This window comes from Haliotis rufescens, unplaced genomic scaffold, assembly GCF_023055435.1.
Source record: "Haliotis rufescens isolate VD_foot unplaced genomic scaffold, xgHalRufe1.0.p SCAF_6, whole genome shotgun sequence".
NCBI lineage: Eukaryota > Metazoa > Mollusca > Gastropoda > Lepetellida > Haliotidae > Haliotis > Haliotis rufescens.
Window position 1 is genome coordinate 28,285,807 of NW_025964334.1, and position 18,236 is coordinate 28,304,042.

Sequence of the window (18,236 nt, forward strand, 5' to 3'; positions counted from 1 at the left end):
AGGAGAAGGAGAGAAGGGTCGGGAAAGAGAAGAAGAGAAGGGTCGGGAAGGAGAGGGAGAGAAGGGGCGGGAAGGAGAAGGAGAGAAGGGTCGGGAAGAAGAAGGAGAGAAGGGTCGGGAAAGAGAAGGAGAGAAGGGTCGGGAAGGAGAAGGAGAGAAGGGTCGGGAAGAAGGAGAAGAGAAGGGACGGGAAGGAGAGGGAAAGAAGGGTCGGTAACGAGAAGGAGAGAGAAGGGTCGGGAAGGTGCAGGGGTGGGGGGTTTATTGACAGGGGATCCAGTACCCTCTGCTTGTTTCAGAAACGTGGGGGAGAATCACATCCCCGTGTTGCCGACGGAGGGACTGAGAAACCTGACGAAGCTGAAGACCTACCACAACACAGAGCTGAGAGAGTTCCCGCCCAAGGAGACATTCCCCAAGATCGAGCTTCTCATCTTGTCATACGCCTATCACTGCTGTGACTTTCTTGAAACTGAGGTGAGGCATATATTCATATATATCAATCTCATTAAAATCAGACCTAAGTTCTCGCTGCCGCTAAACAAAGATCTGAGGACATACCATTACGGGTCACGTCAGAACGACCTTTCGCGAACTTTGACCGACCACTGAAATGACATACAAGAAGTCGACATCAGCCAATTAAAAAGCAGCTTTCTCGAGCTTTACGGCACTCGTTTCAACCTGGCGACTACGCTTGAAAAATATGTTGACACAGTTCTCGATTAAAATTTTGAAAACTGAACAAACGAACATTCCGGAATGTCTAATATATGGTTAAGATTGTATGGCAGTGCTTTCAACGTACATGTGCAACGACTCCACCGTTCAAATGTTTATCCCACGGAAGCGAGAGATAGACGATGATTTTGACGGAATCTGTCGTTCGGAATACCCCGTGTTAACGTTTTCGAGGTTGCAAGATTAGACTGTCACTTTCATGATCTGGTAGGCGACGCTTTGATTGGTCGGGTGAAAGGTCGTTATGACATGACCCGTAATGGGATGTCCGCAGATCTTTGTTTAGCCATAGCGAGAGCTAAGATCTGATTTTAATGAGATTAATGATTTATGACTCTGCTGGTCGGGGTTCGAATCCTATATTCTCCATCATGATCCGTGGCTTCAGACACCAAACCAGTGTAATTAGTGCGATCAGTATATGGGATATACCTTTAATAATACCGGTGGTGGTGGGTTTTTAATAATACCGGTGGTGGTGGGTTTTCAATGATACCCGTGCTGGTGGGTTTTTAATAATACCGGTGCTGGTGGGTTTTTAATAATACCGGTGCTGATGGTTTTTTAATAATACCGGTGCTAGTGGTTTTTTAATAATACCGGTGCTGATGGGTTTTTAACAATACCGGTGCTGGTGTGTTTTTAATAATACCGATGCTGGAGGGTTTTTAACAATACCGGTGCTGGTGTGTTTTTAATAATACCGGTGCTGGTGTGTTTTTAATAATACCGGTGCTAGTGGGTTTTTAATAATACCGGTGCTGGTGTGTTTTTAATAATACCGGTGCTAGTGGGTTTTTAATAATACCGGTGCTGGTGGGTTTTTAACAATACCGTTGCTGGTGTGTTTTTAATAATACCGATGCTGGAGGTTTTTTTTAACAATACCGGTGCTGGAGGTTTTTTTTAACAATACCGGTGCTGGTAGGTTTTTAATAATTCCGGTGCTAGTGGGTTTTTAATAATACCGGTGCTGGTGGGTTTTTGACAATACCGTTGCTGGTGGGTTTTTAATAATACCGATGCTGGAGGGTTACTAATAATACCGGTGCTGGTGTGTTTTTAATAATACCGATGCTGGAGGTTTTTTTTAACAATACCGGTGCTGGAGTTTTTTTTTTAACAATACCGGTGCTGGTAGGCTTTTAATAATACCGGTGCTAGTGGGTTTTTAATAATACCGGTGCTGGTAGGTTTTTGACAATACCGTTGCTGGTGGGTTTTTTATGATACCGATGCTGGAGGGTTTCTAATAATACCGGTGCTGGTGGGTTTTTAATAATACCGATGCTGGAGGGTTTTTAATAATACCGGTGCTTGTTGGTTTAATAATAATACTGGTGCTTGTGGGGTTCATCAAATTGGTCAACTCCGACGACCTGCATCACTTTGGGCCTTCGTGCCACAAGCTGACAGACACACTGTTCCAGACGGCGTCAAACACAACTGACTCTGTGTGTTGCAGACTGATCACAGCCAGGTGGAGCTGAAGGAGGACATTGTGTGGCTGAAGACCGGGAACATCAACATGGGAGCCTGGGATCCAACCGACGGCAACAGGACGTTTTGGAACAGCTTGCGTAGGTTTCTCATCCTATCCCCATTATGACGTCATTGTGCGCCACATTCCGCAGTGAGTTGTATCCCTTGCCCATGTCAGGATCCGCTGACCGTTGAAACCCGATTAGGATCCTTGGGCTAGTTTCATGCACGTACTCGTAGAAAACCTATATGGCCTGCATCAATCATGGCTTTTATCCAATATTTAACGGACTCGCCTGGCGATAAGTGGACTACAGCTGAAACAGACGCGAAACCCATCTCACGCATATAACACCCGTAGTCTATTTGCACCTTCCCCCTAAAAAGAAAAAATATATATTAAAAAACAACAACAAAGAAACCGACAACGGTGGTGATTGTATATATGATGAGTATACACTATATCAATATTTAAAACACATCTGTGACGTCATTCTATTGTTTGAACGCTCCATTATTTTTCAGGAATGGAGAGTTGCTTGTCAACTGTACATTACCTTGAAGCAGCATTTGAATTTTTCAAATATTTTCAACTACAGAATATTTTGTCAAAGTGTAAAAGTAGGGATGAGTTTTAAGTAGGGGAATATCCTCGTAACTCTCCATTCCTTAAAAATAATAGGCCTCGGCCTCTGCGGGGCCTCTGCTCCATTATTTTTAAGGAATGGAGAGTTTCTCGGACATTCCCCTCTACGTAAACAAGTAAGAAGGTAAGTAATAGAAGCAGCAGTGGGATGGGGTTAGATTAGGACCTCGGCACTCTATTGCTTAGTCTAAATTGGATCGAGCGCCAGGCTCTGTGACTTCACTTGTTGATTGTGTCATAGGATCTCGACGTTATGGGACGTTGCTCGTAATAATAACCCCTGGATGGGCTGGCCCAGACTGGATTATTTACAGGCCGCCATGATACAGTTGGAATAGTGCGGGGTTAAAACGACTAACACGATGACTTCTGATGTTCATTTCACAGACAACAACAACATCTACGTCGGCAACGACGACACCTTCGACGTCGGTCAATACGGTGACTACGATCCGTGGCCGTATAACACTACGCTCAACGCCGATACGTATTTACAGAACTACAAAACTGAAGAATTCGACCTCGACCTTGGACTAGCCAAGCCACCTATCACGTGCAAACCAAAACCAGGTACGAATTTATTCAACAGAACCATTTCAATAGAACACAAAATGTGGGACCCTGTGAAGGTCCAGGTTTGAATTGGTCTTCAGAAACACCATGCTTGTCATTAGAGGAGAGGGGCACGGTTGGTCCAGTCGTCTAAGGCGCCGCGATTCGCTGTGCAGAGTTGCGTCCCTTGGGCACGCCAGAAACCTATGATTATGGGTTCGAATCACGGTTCTCCCCGATTATGTTTCTAGGTTTGTCAGCACCATACCCGTGCTCGTGGGTTTCAACAAAGTGGTAAACGTCTGAGACCTGCATCACTTTTGGCTTCCCTCCCACATTAGCTGACACGCCGTGATATAACTGTAATACAGTTAAAAGCGGCGTTAAACCCAACTCACTCACTCACTCACTCATTTGAGGAGACTAACAGGATTGGGTGGTCAGGCTCGATGACTTGGTTAATGCATGTCATCGTATCCTATTGCTTAGATGTGAAGCCCATTTCTGGTGTCCCCCGCCGTGATAGTGCTGGAATATTGCTAAAAGCGGCGTAAAATCATACTCACTCACTTACTATTGCTTAGATATTGTCATTTACTTGATTGTCTAGACCGCGGTCATGAAGCTGAAGTATTGTTGAGTGCGGAAGTAACAGCTCTCCTATACACTTGACAGCCACCCTAGACTTCATTGCCTGGTTCTCATATCTCTTACGCTTATGCCGAACAGATAATAAACAAAATCTGAGGCTTATGTCTCCGTCGGAGTTACCAACGTGACCCCGTTGGGATTTCAGGTTAGAATAGATCCCTCGCGACTTGGGCTGCAACGATACAGGAAGGTCACGATACGTATCTCGATATTCTGGTCACGATATGATACTATTTGCAGCCCAAGTTGTTGTTTCGTTGCGTATCGAGATACGTATGATACGTATCTCGATATTCTGGTCACGATATGATACTATCATATCGTGACCAGAATATCGAGATACGTATGATACGTATCTCGATACGCAACGAAACAACAACCAAAAGAAACAGAAACAGATAACTATGGAAGCGCATTAGTGCCACCGTCTAATTTGTTTTTATTATCTTCGTAGATGATACTTAAATCTACGTAGATGATACTTACGTCTACGCAGATGATACTTTTATTTACGTAGATGATACTTTCATACATATAATCTTGTGCAGTTGCGACCCCAGTTGGATACAAACATTTATATTTTAATAAAGGTGATTACCGAATTACTGTTCATTTAATTAAATGTTTGGGAGCATGTTGGTTGTTTATTTTCAACGTGTCAAACTATTAGCCCTAAAATAAAAACACAGAACTATAGTGCTTTATAGGATGATGACGAGTATTAGTTTGATATCGGTTTATACTTTATACACCCCTCCATTTTCACGTTTTACCTCTTAAACCTAACTTCCGTCATGGAGAAATCTTGAGGAGCAACATATTCCTCCGGCTTTAACCATGTCATGGTTGATATATAATTTCGCTTTGAATAATGACCTATAGCTGTTTAATTGTTTGTAGTTTGGAGAACATTTTATGCTCTCCTCTTTTTATTACGGTTGTAGATGATACTTTCATCTACGTAGATAATATTTTTTAGACTGTGGCACTGATACGCTTCCTAAGATAACAGTACTCCAGCTTTTATTAAGTTTTAAGTCTTCAAGCATGCCAAGCTTGGACCTTTTATGATTTTGGAACAGTCAAAAAAATCTTTATGATAACAAGACTACTGAAGTTGTTTACCTTCAAAGTTGATTTTTTTTAACTTTCCTTCAAAACACTTCGAATTTCAAAACACCAGAAAATCATCAATGTACTTCACAGTCTGTATAGTTCAACTTCGGGTTCTTTTTCAGTAAAATTAAAATGTGAACATTGTCAGACACTGACATTGTCTCTTGCTGTTGAGTCTTAACGGAGGTGGAGTCGTAGGGGGTAGATGACCAACACAACAGTACATGCTCTGGTTACCTCAAACGATCTACAAAGTGCGTTTCAGAGTTTGAAAAAAAGATAAGAATAGTAGTTGTTTATGATTCATAGTGTAAACAAAGATTTATCGAGTGTTAGGCGCTTTAAAAAAACGCACATCGTCGTCCCTTCAACGAATTCATTTGAACGAACAGGTATTACATTGTCAATAAAAAATATATATAATTTGATATAAAACATCACTAGACATGATTTACCATTTAAATTGTATTTCATCCTCTCCAACGGTGATTCAGTTAAAGGAACCAATGATGCAACTTCAAAGAATTTGATGCAACGGTCAGAAGAATTTGTATCTGAAATTATCATTTTATCAGAGACAATTTATTCCAATATCGTGTTATTTTAGTTGCAGCTTACATTACTATATTCCTAAAATTGTAAGAAGCATTAGCGTAGCACTTTGCTATTGCTGATTGCTATTGTAGGATATTTTTAGGCATGGAACAATTTGACCAGTCACCGAAAGGACCAGTCGCGCTTAATGTGTTTCAATGCGAAACCGTTATGTTGACATATAATAGTTAAATTGCAACAAATATGACTTCTAACTGGCAACTAAAGCTCGTTTCAAGGCGTCAATAGCGGTAATCTGACCATGGTTGCTGTAAATACCAGTGAGTTGTGCGATCTACCGATCGCTTCACACATGATTTCGCCGAAATTGATGTACTGACATTTTGAATAAAATTAATAAAATATATTAGATATAGAATGATTACGTTTTTTATAACCAGATAGTATTATTATGGGCATATTTTTCGTACTTCAGTTCGGATTTTTTTACTGATATTATGCGGTGTTATGTGGTCAGCTGATAATGCTTTTTTAGATGGGGAAAACATAGTGTCAGTGTAAAACTTGAGTTTCTTAAAAATGTAGGTAACGTTGGGAGGTATGCGTTAACGCACGAGTTAGCGCTATATTGAAGGGCGCAATGGCGAGGGAACACTGTACTTAAGATTTGCGTTCCGTATCGTGGCGTATCGATAAATATGCCCACGTGTGTTGTGTATCGTATCGTGGGTGCATCGGAATATCGGTGTATGCCTAACCCTTCTTAGCAACGTATACTGGTCGTAAGAGGCGACCAAATGGATCGGGTGGTTCAGGGTCGCTGACTTCGTTGGATCGTTGCTCACAATATCGATCACTGGATTGTGGTTCCAGACTCGAATATTTACAGGCCCCGATTATAAAGCTGGAATATTGCTGAGTGCGGCGCTAAACAACAAACAAAAATGAAAACGGTGTAAAACAACTCGTTCATCGACTTCTAAATCGTTATGTTTCAGGTCCGTTCATGCCCTGCGATGACCTGTTTGGGTGGTGGTCACTGAGATGCGGTGTGTGGTTCGTCTTCATGCTGGCCGTGCTGGGCAATGGCGTGGTCCTGTTTGTTTCTGTCACCAGCAGGTCCAAGATGGACGTCCCGCGCTTTCTCATCTGCAACTTGGCCTGCGCTGATTTCTTCATGGGAATCTACCTCGGCTTCCTGGCCATAGTGGACGCGTCGACTCTGGGTCAGTTTCATAATGTCGGGCGGTGGGGTAACCTAATGGTTAAAGCTTTGGATTCCCCACATGGGCACATAGTGTGAAGCCCCTTTCTGGTGCACCCGCTGTGATATTGCTGGAATATGACTAAAAGCGGGGTAAAACCATGTTCACTCACTTTCGTAGCAGCAGCGCAGGCCCAACTCAGGGGTATATATTCCGTGTCTCTATATGCCAACCCCGTGAGGACGTTGATAAGGATGTCGACCGCTGGTGTGCCTGGCTCAGACTCAGTCATTTACAGGCCGCCGCGATCTGGCGTTAATCATCATCATTCAACACTTCTTTCAAATGTGAATTTTAAAGGGGCGGTCGGGTAGCCTAGTGGTTAAAGCGTTCGCTCGTCACGCCGAAGTCCCGGGTTCGATTCCCGACATGGGTAAAATGTGTGAAGCCCATTTCTGGTGTCCCCCGTCGTGATATTGCTGGAATATTGCTAAAAGCGGCGTAAAACCTCACTCACTCACTCACTAAAATTTAAATTGGCATATGTTAGGGTAATTTCCATTTAATCGAAACGTGATTTTCTACTCCGTAGATGAAGGAAAACCCAACCCTTGGCATGGGTTTAATTAATTTTTGACAATCCTTGGTTTTACTTGAATTTAATTGTACTTCAGGTGAGTTCAAGAAGCACGCCATCTGGTGGCAGTTGAGTCCCGGCTGCGTTATAGCGGGGTTCCTGGGAGTTCTGTCAAGCGAACTGAGCGTCTTCACCTTGACGGTGATCACCATGGAGAGGTTCTACGCCATCACCCACGCCATGCAGCTCAACAAGCGGCTGTCCCTGCGACATGCAAGTGAGTATTGAATAGGAGTGACTATTGGTCGTGAAATCACCATTGCGATAACTATTGATATTGCAAGCAACTACTGCGATAAATATCGATAGTTTTAAGTGTATCAGTTTAGATGTGTAGGAGAAACCATGTCTCCGAGGGATTACTAGAGATTGTAAACCCCTACTATTCTCGGGGAGACATGGTTTGTCCAACTTATAAACCGACTCATCGCATAGACAACGTTTTTAATTAAACAACTGTAATAAAAACTCTCAAATGTATAACCTGTATCGGAGATGAAATATCGCCTGCAGTCGTAAACTCGGTTCAATGAAACCGGTCACCTCAGCACGTGAGTTTCGCAACGGTGCGAAATCTGCACGTGCGTCTCGCAGTGGCACGAAATCTGCACGTGCGTCTCGTAGGCTGTTCGTAGTTTTTGTTCTATCAAGGGTTTACAATGATTGTAAGCCCTCCTGCGAGGTGTTACCACAATTTCAAAAACTCCATATCGTGTTACACAAACAGCCAGTAGGTTTATAAGGATTTTAGAGTTGAATTAAACCTTGGTACTGAAGTTTCCTTTGAATGTGACCGTGACAACAAATATAAAGTATGATTGAGATATGACTGAATTGTTTTTTCTTAACCCTAATAATTTAAGAAAAAGAAGCTTCAACATTACCATGTGTAAATTACTACCACTCCTAATCAAAAGAAAAACAAATTCGAACAGTATTGCATCTCTTTTATTGAAACTGTAAAACTATGGTAAATACAATCGAAACTATCGATATTCCTAACTGAAATAGATACTATTGATCGAAAACTGATTTAACAATCGATTTATTGACTTTAAGTGCTTACCAATAGCAATATATCGATATTTCGATTTATCGTGACACTCCTAGTATTGGACTAGTCACAGTACATTATTCACAAAACCATCTGATTCCAGATTGGATTTACCTGCCGTCCAGATTTAGCTGGAAAATATCTGAATGTGGTTTTAACGAAGTCATTCACAGAATGATTGATGCTCATGATGTCAATTAGCGGATTGTTTGATCCAAACTCGATTAGTTGCAGACCACGGTAATTCTCGAATTGCTGAGAGCATCCGTAATTAAATTCTGTGCATTCGTCTTTTTTATTGCCAGTAAAAAACGTATTTTCAAGTTTCTTGCGTCATATGAAGCAAACTCTCATTGTTAACACCTTGAATAGAAACGTCGTCCATTTGTATTAAAAAGTCCAAACCCATGCTAGTCGTACAATGCGACTTACGGGATCGGTGGATGATCCTCGCTGACTTGATTGATGCCCGTTATCGTATCATCATCATGATGGCAATGACTTGATTGTCTGGTTCAGACTCGATAATTTACAGACCGACGTCAATTTTGCAGAGTGCGGCGTTTTACAACAAACAAACAGCCAATTATCATATATTGCATATAATGAACGCGCAGCGTGCACAATATAAGTTATCAACCGATCTGGATGGGAACACTATACCATATGCCCCCAGGGATAGGTTGACCACGACTTTAGCTTTTATTTAGCTTTGATTCAACCGTATTGACAGCTAGCAGACGACGCAAACGAACCGAGTTACTTCCCTTTACCCAATGCATTCGGAAAATCATCGGTTCCTATCAGCTCAATGATACTCATGCGAGATAAGGAAGTTTCCTGAGGTGTGTTCCGATTGATTTCTCAGCGGGGTACATGAGCAGGCTACATGGAAATTAATTGCCCGCTCCTTAACTGATCGGGAGCTAGTATTTAAATGTAAGATGAGATACGTGTTTTTAAATAATAGACTGTCCGGATCCTTTTTCTGAAAAAAAGCTCTTCAACAAAAGCCCATTACTTATAGCTGGGTAACTGCACAAAATGTTTCAGCTGATAGATAAGATTCGGGGAAGAAAAGAAAGCCGTTTCCGTTTCTGAGGATTGGATGGTCAGTATGTCTGTTTACTATAAACTGTAGACCGGTCGCATGTTTATCGGAGTGTTCAGGCTCGATACCATGTTGCATTGATGTAATTGTGATATGGGTTACTATGTTGATCACACCATCTACTTTCCAGGTTACATCATGCTGGTTGGGTGGTGTTTCTCCATCCTCATCGCCAGCTTGCCCATCTTCGGTATCAGCGACTTCAGGAAGTTTGCCGTATGTCTGCCTTTTGAGATTAGCGGAGTCGTGTCTAAGGGTTTGTATATACGGTATACCTTCTTTAACACATTCCCAAGGTGACCCAGGTTAGTATAGGCCCCAATCACTGTTAGAGGCGACTAAATTGGATTGCTATCTCAATCTTTTGAATAAAACCCAACAGGCAGATGGGGTTTATTCAGAAAGACCTGGACAATCAGTGAAGATCCGGGGTAGATTAGGTCTTCAGCAACCCATGCTTGCCTTAATAGGCGACTATGCTTGTCGTAAGAGGCGACTAACGGGATCGGGTGGTCAGGCTCGCTGACTTGGTTGATTCATGTCATCGTATCCCAACTGCGTGTATCAATGCTCATGATATCAACCACTAGATTGTATGATCCAGACTCGATTATTTACAGACCGCCGTCATATAGCTGGAATATTGCTGAGTGCGGCGTTAAACAACAAAGAAACAAAGAAACAAACACATTCTTTTCATATCATCAAATATATAACTGAATTTTCTTGGGATTTTGGATCACTTACGTTATCTGGCCACACTATATTATAACTTCCGTTCCGTCATATAACTGGAACATTGCTGAATGTGGCGTTAAAGAACATAAACGTATAGGTAACGTTCTATCATCTTTCTCTGTTTAGGGTATGTCTGCTTCATCATGATATTCAACGGCATCTCCTTCTTCATCATCCTGAGCTGTTACTTCATCATGTACCTCTCCATCCGCGACTCCCAGGCCTGGAACTCTAACGACATGCGAGTAGCGAAGAGGATGGCCCTTCTCGTCTTCACCGACTTCGTGTGCTGGGCCCCCATCGCCTTCCTCTCCTTGGCAGCAGCCTTCGGGAAAAACCTCATCCATCTAAACGAAGCAAAGGTCCTCACCATCTTCATCCTCCCACTCAACAGCTGTGCAAACCCCTTCCTGTACGCCATCTTCACAAAACAGTTTAAGAAGGACTGCGTCTTGCTGTGCAGACGGCTGGAAGATTCATCCATAGCCCGCCACTTCTCCAGAGTGAGCAACAGACATGGGAGCTCCTGGGTGCCCTCGAGACGTCCGTCAGGGCTGAATAGTCTGGTTCCTGGCGAGAAGCGGGGCAGCAATAGTAACTCAATGAGCATCGGGAGTCAGTATGGTGGCTTGATCAACTACCACTCCGAGTCGAACAATGTCAAGAGCGAGTCGGAAAGGAGCGAGTGTGATAGCAAACAGAACAACACTAAGCCGTTTTTGGCAAAGGATTGCCCCTATTGCAAAAGTCGAAGCGTTAAGGGTCATAAGACAAAAAGGAACAATAAGAAAAATGTTGAACATAGGAAGCATGGCTCCGGCCGGCCTGATGCAGACTCCCACATTATTCTGCACCAAGAGTTTTGTTCCAAGGAGAAGATGGATGATTTGAACTGCACCACTGAGTCCTATCTGACGTATGATGAAGATGATAACCATCACCGGGCGGTTTGGATCAAGCAGTCGGGGACTGTGTGTGTTGATGCGTCCTGTTCATGCTATGCTCAAAAAACCGTACCTCCACTCAAAGGGCAGATAACTCTCCCAGTTGTCGCTTTTCAAGGTCATCAAGAAAAAGTAAATTTTCATTCCCACCGATCCAAAAGCCAGAAAAAGACACCCTGGACACAGAACATCCCGTGTTGTAGTACCGAGTCGAGTCCTATAGATACAGACAAGCACTGTGACTATGATGCCGTTCTGATGCCCGAAAACTCGAATGGCTCGTCAGACAGGTGTGTGCAATGCTGTAGTGGGATGTCCACAAATTCCCGATCCAAATCAGCGGGAGTGTGTGTGGAAAAGCTGACCCAGTCACAGTTTGACATCCAACTCGTGATAGAGGACGGGTCGCACATGCGTAGTTCGTCTAAAAAGAGACGGAAATCAGAGGAAGAAAAACATGGCGAAGCTGTTGAGTCTAGTTTTGTTGAACTTAAAGGCAAACCGTCGTGTCTAGTAATGGAACCGCCTGATCAGCCTGGTGATACTTTGTGTGTTAGGAAACGTAAGAAAGAAAAGATTGACAAAAACGTGCATCTAAGGTTTTTCACGCAGTCTCTTGCAGAACACGATTTTATTCAGTCTTCGGTGGGGCGGTCCAACAGTCTCGTTGAACTGACACAGCCGCAACTAACCGACTTGTACCGACCCCCATGTAAGAGACTAAGCCTCACCCCCGGGCAGGAAGGATATATGCTGCTAAATAACACTAACAGAGACTCTGCTTTCGTGGACGACGATGATGAATTCGACTTCTCGCACCGGATTCTGGAGGGTTATGCAGACGGTAGCTTTTTTGACCGGAAGTCCCGAAAGTACGATTACGGTTTGGTGAAGCGCCGCCAAACGGCGGATGACGCGGCTGAAGAAGAGGAGACAACCAAGTTATTGTTTGATTCGAGTGACAAAGTCATAGGCAGCGATGAGAGTGAGGCACTTAAAAGCTCTGTACAAAACATGTCAAGTTTAAAGAGCTGTGATAAAGAAAGCGGTTTCGTATCGGAGCTTTAGACTGTATTCCAGTTCTTTTACTGGTTGAATCATGAATTAAAACCATGATGATGAGACAATATACTTAGTGATACAGGTATATACACCTGGCAAAATGAGCACCCTCAGCGCTACGACTGTCGTAATTCTATGTTAAGGTATAGGAGTCACGATCACCATAGCGCTAAGATCGCTTTGTACAACGGCGCCCAGTTAGTTATTAAAACTTTCCAAATAAAATATATAAATAACATCCTGGATTAATTTTCCGCCGAGATACATTTGTTTTTGTTTACAAAGTGAAATACAGACACAAAACAGGTTGTTTTTTTCTATTGACACGTTTTGTGACTATTCCGTGGCAATATGTTTGACTAGCCTTTGTCTCATGTGATATGACATGACTTAGTACAAAAACACTGTTTCGTCAGAGGGACACTCGTAATAACATTTCATTGGGTATCAGTGGTGCATTAGACATTTACCAAAGTAAGATCAATGCCGTATGCAGTTATTTTCAAAGGATGTTCGCGATTTATACTACTCAAAAGAAGTTAACACCCGAATTTCGCATATGGCTATAGTCAATCTGGCATGGCTATGTTCCTTTTTTTCTTTTGAGTAGTGGGGGCACGGGTGGCTCAGTCGTGTAAGGCGCCGCGATTCGTTGTGCAGAGTTGCGTCCCTTGGACACGCCGGAAACCTGTGATTGTTGGTTCGAATCCCGGTTCGCCCCGATTATGTTTCTAGGTTTATCAGCACCATACCCGTGCTCGTCCAAGACCTGCATCAGCTTTCCTCCCACATTAAGCTGACACATCGTAATATAACTGGCATACTGTTAAAAGCGGCGTTAAACCCAACTCACTCACTCACTCTTTCGAGCAGTATAGAATGTAAAGGAGTGGTGCTTAACTTTTGTTCAGGTGTATATATCCAACATTGGTGCCTGAGTCTAAATGTGACTGTTGAGTCCCATAGGTTCGAATCCCAGCTTCGGCCCGGGTATGACATTTGGTGTGTCGACACCAAGCCCTATGCTGTACCGCCAACAAAGTTATAACTTCTAGGTCTTCAACGATGTGTGCTTCGATAAAATCTGAACTGAAATACTGTTGGGAATTGCGTTACACCTAACCCATTATTGACGCATGGACATTGTGTTTGAACAGAACGCATACTGTATCGTTTTGCTATAACATACACGGCCATTTTGCTCTTTGATGAACATAACGTGAAAGTTTCAAAAGATGATGCTGGTGACGGAAGATTAACGTTTTGGCGGGTGCTTGACCTCGAGCAACTAGGTGATCAATTTATATACATTTATCAAAGTGTAAATTTGAGATAAACTTTGAAATCAATGCTATATCGATTCTCTTTAGTTAAGTCGGTGCAATGCAGTTAGTACCTACTGACGTGGTATATTGAAAGTATATTTTAAATGTCAATTATACAATATCAGTATTCAGTGTACTTAACACCGTCCCGAAGTCAAGTCTCTTTTATGCACGTGTGATTTATAACGGCGCATAACTATACTACACAAAAGAAGTTAGAGAGCACCAGATTCAGTATATTACTGTAGTTAACCTGTCAAGAGTAAGTACATAGTAACATGAAGGAATCGGGGGCTCGCCCCGGTTATTTTTCTAGGTTTGTCAGCACCATACACGTGCTCGTGGGGTAAGTGTGATAGTGTGAGATCTGCATCACCTCATGCTTTCCTCCCACATTAAGCTGACACGCCGTGATATAACTGGAATACTGTTCAAAGCGGAGTTAACCCAACTCACTTACTGAAAGAATCGGGTGTTCTTTAACTGTTTTAGTACTCTATATTAGTATGATAGAATTAAAAACTATATTATTATGATATTGATAACGTAGATATATATTTTAGCACTTCAACGAGTCATGTTCTTTGTTGTAGAATGCCTTAACCTGCCCGTGAAGATCCGGGGTAGAATAGGTCTTCAGCAACCCATGCTTGCCGTAAAAGGCGACTATGCTTGTCGTAAGAGGCGACTAACGGGATCGGGTGGTCAGGCTCGCTGACTTGGTTGATTCATGTCATCGTATCCCAATTGAGTGTATCGATGCTCACGATATCAATCACTGGATTGTCTGGTCCAGACTCGATTATTTACAGACCGCCGTCATATAGCTGGAATATTTCTGAGTGCTGCGTTAAACAACCAACAAACAGCATGCCTTAACAAAGTTGTTATATAACTGTTGATTAGCTAACGGAACATGTCCCGTTAGACTTAAATGCTGCTGGCCGACGTGGCGTTATTGTGTTTTGTCTTATGTTGTGAAATGGGTTTACACGAGCGTGTACAGACTTCAGTTTTAGTCCCATTGAAACAGGTTCGCAGCCATTACATTATATTGCATGTTAGAATAAAGACGAATGTTAAATATTAGGCCACAAAAAATGTTTCTCAGGACAGGCTTTTCTTCGTTCCTGTTATTAAAACCACAATTGTGTACATTGTCTTATTGTCAGACATGGAATGAAAGAAGACAACCAGAGACACTGAACAAGAGTGAGTCTTTAATTCAAACAAGGACAATGTTGAAAGTACATTGAAAATTGTACATGATCCCTGGGCTGTCGTGAATGTATACAACCTAGCGGGCACACAGTAAAGGAAAGATAACTCTATAATATTACATTAGAAAATTAGGAATTCCTGCATTCGGACCAGGAAAAAAAGCATTGATGCTCTAGGTTAAAAAAGACCCGCACGACGACGAGAATCATTTTGTTTTCCTTCTTTGGCCTTACAGAATGTTTTTCTTTTATCTCTACATATGTAAGCTATTTTGGCCCTGGGCTGAGTTAGATGAAGCCATCTTTCGTTTCGTGCGGCGGTACTCAACATCATGGTGCGTGCTGTCACGTGTGCAGTGTCTTGAGACGCACTCAAATGTAGCCGAGAAAGCGTAGGTATGTTTTTCTTATCAGCCACCACTCGCGATTTACATTCCTGCGATAAATTATGATTCACGTCTTCTTAACGCCCCGATTCTGATTTTGCACCGGTTGTGACAAGCTGCGTCTGGTATGCATAAATGTCGTGGAGCATGTTCCCAAACCATGACGCTAAGTACACGCCATACATCGACTGTATTGTAGTTCATGAAAGTTATGAACCTGGTGGGAGGTACCGAGTGCCCCAGTCGTCTGAGGCACCGCAATTCTTTGTGCAGAGTTGCGTCCCTTGGGTAAGCATCGATCATGTTTCTAGGTTTGGTAAAACCGCGAGCACGTATGCCGGCAGTGGTAAATGTCTGAGACCTGCATCACTTTGGGTTTTCCTCCCACATGAAGCTGACACGACGTGACAAACTAAAATACAATTCAAAGCAGCTTTAAACCAATGGTGAACATGTAGACACGAGCGGTCGAGTTTACTGACACGGCCGCTGTTACTACTTTTAAACTCGTGTTTTTCGACTCATAACTCGCACACAGGTACGAATGGACAAATTTGGTTATATTCGGAACACAAGTATTAGCGAGCATTGGAAAGCAGATATTTTACAACTTTTGCTGAGGATCACACCTTTGACTAAGATGATGATGTAGCATTTAGTGGTGCAGTACACACGTGCGACTTCGCACCACAGCCAAAGGCCACGTTTTGCATGAAACGCACGTGACCAATGAAATATACATACTGACAGCTACATGTGATCAAGTGCTTTTCATTGGACGAGCATCAGGCTGCGGAAGGAAGTCTCAGTCAAGTGCGTTGTTCCATGCTAAAGGTAATGTCAAAACGTGTTACGAAGGTGTTAGCGCTGTCCATGCCAAACCGTAAGTTGGAAAGGTAGCAACTACCAATTTCTCGCTGGACAGTAATTAAATTCTTGCTCTAAAGTTATTTGACCACGATTACAACATTCAAGGCCTCAGCAAAGCTTTCGCAAAGTTTAGTGATAGCATTTTATATTTGACGCATTAGTGACAACAATGATGTCCGATGAAATATTTTTCAGGTGAACACTTGATTTGCCCTTGCATGTGTTTGTAACTGGCGCCACCTTTTTGGCTTGATACGCTCACATCTTTTAGAACACCTGGTATCTTCACTATTTGATAGTGATTCATAAACAAATGCCTATTAAAAAAAAGTCAGAATCGTACAATACTTTTATAAGAGTATCTTTTTATGATGGAAATATTTTTTGTCACATATATGTGTTATTACTTTGGACACACGAGGACGTTTGCAGCTACATGTTTTCACGGTCAAAACAAGATAGTTGAAATACCTTTAGGGAATACGTGTTCCAACAAAACGTGGGGGAACGGGTGGCCCAGTCGTCTAAGGCGCCGCGATTCGCTGTGCTGAGTTGCGTCCCTAGAACACGCCAGAAACCTATGATTGTGGGTTCGAATCCCGGTTCGCCCCGATTATGTTTCTAGGTTTGTCAGCACCATACCCGTGCTCGAGGGTTTCGCCAAAGTAGTAAACGTCTGAGACCTGCATAACTTCGGCTTTCCTCTCACATTAAGCTGGCACGCCGCGATATAACTGGAATACTGTCAAAAGCGGCGTTAAGCCCATCTTCACGAGTTAAGAGAGTTAACTGACTTTAAAAGTCCAGTTTCCTTGCCGAACTAGGCTGGGATTACCGGGCTCGATCGTAGCGCCATCAGTAGCTATTTCCAGTTATGTCCCTTCTAAGCCTCTCCTATGGACCAATCAGATCTATATTGTGATAAAACGAGTCTTACATCGCGAAATGTCTCCTTCATGTGAGCACCTTGATTAAAAACATGAAAGATTTGGAAAATACCTGCTGACAACGAGTTGGCGGTGCACATGCTTTGCAAATCCTGCAATCGATCGAAATCTGCACGAAAGTTTACAAACCGGATTTCGATTTCGGTGCGCGATTTTGATTTGACTGTGCATAGACTCGTTAGTCCAGCCAAATTGTAACTCAAGTTCGGCGAGGGTGGAAACTGGACTTTTATAGTCTCCTGCCTCGGGAAGATGCGTTAAACCCAACTCACTCACTCACTCACTCCCTAACCAAACGTCCAAAAATGTCTTCACCTAGAACAGTTTTTCTCAATATCCCTGCTGTATGAATCTGTTCAGATCAATGTATTGTTATACTAACTACACAGACAGTATTATGTCAACAACCTGGACAGTAAATCTGTCCACGCGACCAACTACCATCAACTCGTACAGTTATTCTTTTCTTAAATATCTCGGAATATACATCACAAAAATACAATTTGATATAAATCCCAAAATAGCTCAATAAAGCTTAAATTGACACAAAAGTGTGCTGGTATGACATAACAATGTCCTACTCACATTGAAAAGCACCTGGTTTTCGATTCTTCTCTATCGCGCCAGAATACATTAAAAGTAAAGTAGACAATAATGAACTTATTATTGAGTGTCATATATAAATACTTTAATGATTATGGGCTTGGTGAAATCACAATATTTACTGTCCTGCGAGAAAATTGTAGTTGTCACTTAGGCCCGTCAGAAACCCATGATCGTGGGTTTTCCAGCACCATACCCGTGCTCGAGGGTTTCGCCAAAGTGGTAAACGTCTGAAACCTGCATCACTTTCTGCTTTCCTCACACATTAAGCTGTGACGCCGTGATATAACTGGAATACTGTTCACAGCGGCGTTAAGCTCAACTAATTCACACAGGCCGTTGAGTTTCCTATTCATGTTATGAAAACGTGTTAAAGCTATTGCTTTGAGCA

At 42.6% G+C, this 18,236-nt stretch overlaps 1 protein-coding gene across 1 annotated transcript in view; it reads left to right on the forward strand.

Annotated features, from left to right (window-relative positions):
- LOC124141078 (leucine-rich repeat-containing G-protein coupled receptor 5-like) overlaps positions 1 to 12,732 on the forward strand; it is a 152,765-nt gene extending 140,033 nt beyond the window's left edge. Inside the window, exons 15-21 of the mRNA XM_046508973.2 lie at positions 300 to 477; positions 2,207 to 2,321; positions 3,257 to 3,439; positions 6,742 to 6,969; positions 7,623 to 7,802; positions 9,881 to 10,006; positions 10,615 to 12,732. Coding sequence (XP_046364929.1) covers positions 300 to 477; positions 2,207 to 2,321; positions 3,257 to 3,439; positions 6,742 to 6,969; positions 7,623 to 7,802; positions 9,881 to 10,006; positions 10,615 to 12,500 — 2,896 coding nt within the window. The 3' untranslated portion in view covers positions 12,501 to 12,732. The remainder of the gene's footprint in view (positions 1 to 299; positions 478 to 2,206; positions 2,322 to 3,256; positions 3,440 to 6,741; positions 6,970 to 7,622; positions 7,803 to 9,880; positions 10,007 to 10,614) is intronic.
- The last annotated feature ends 5,504 nt before the right edge of the window (positions 12,733 to 18,236 follow it).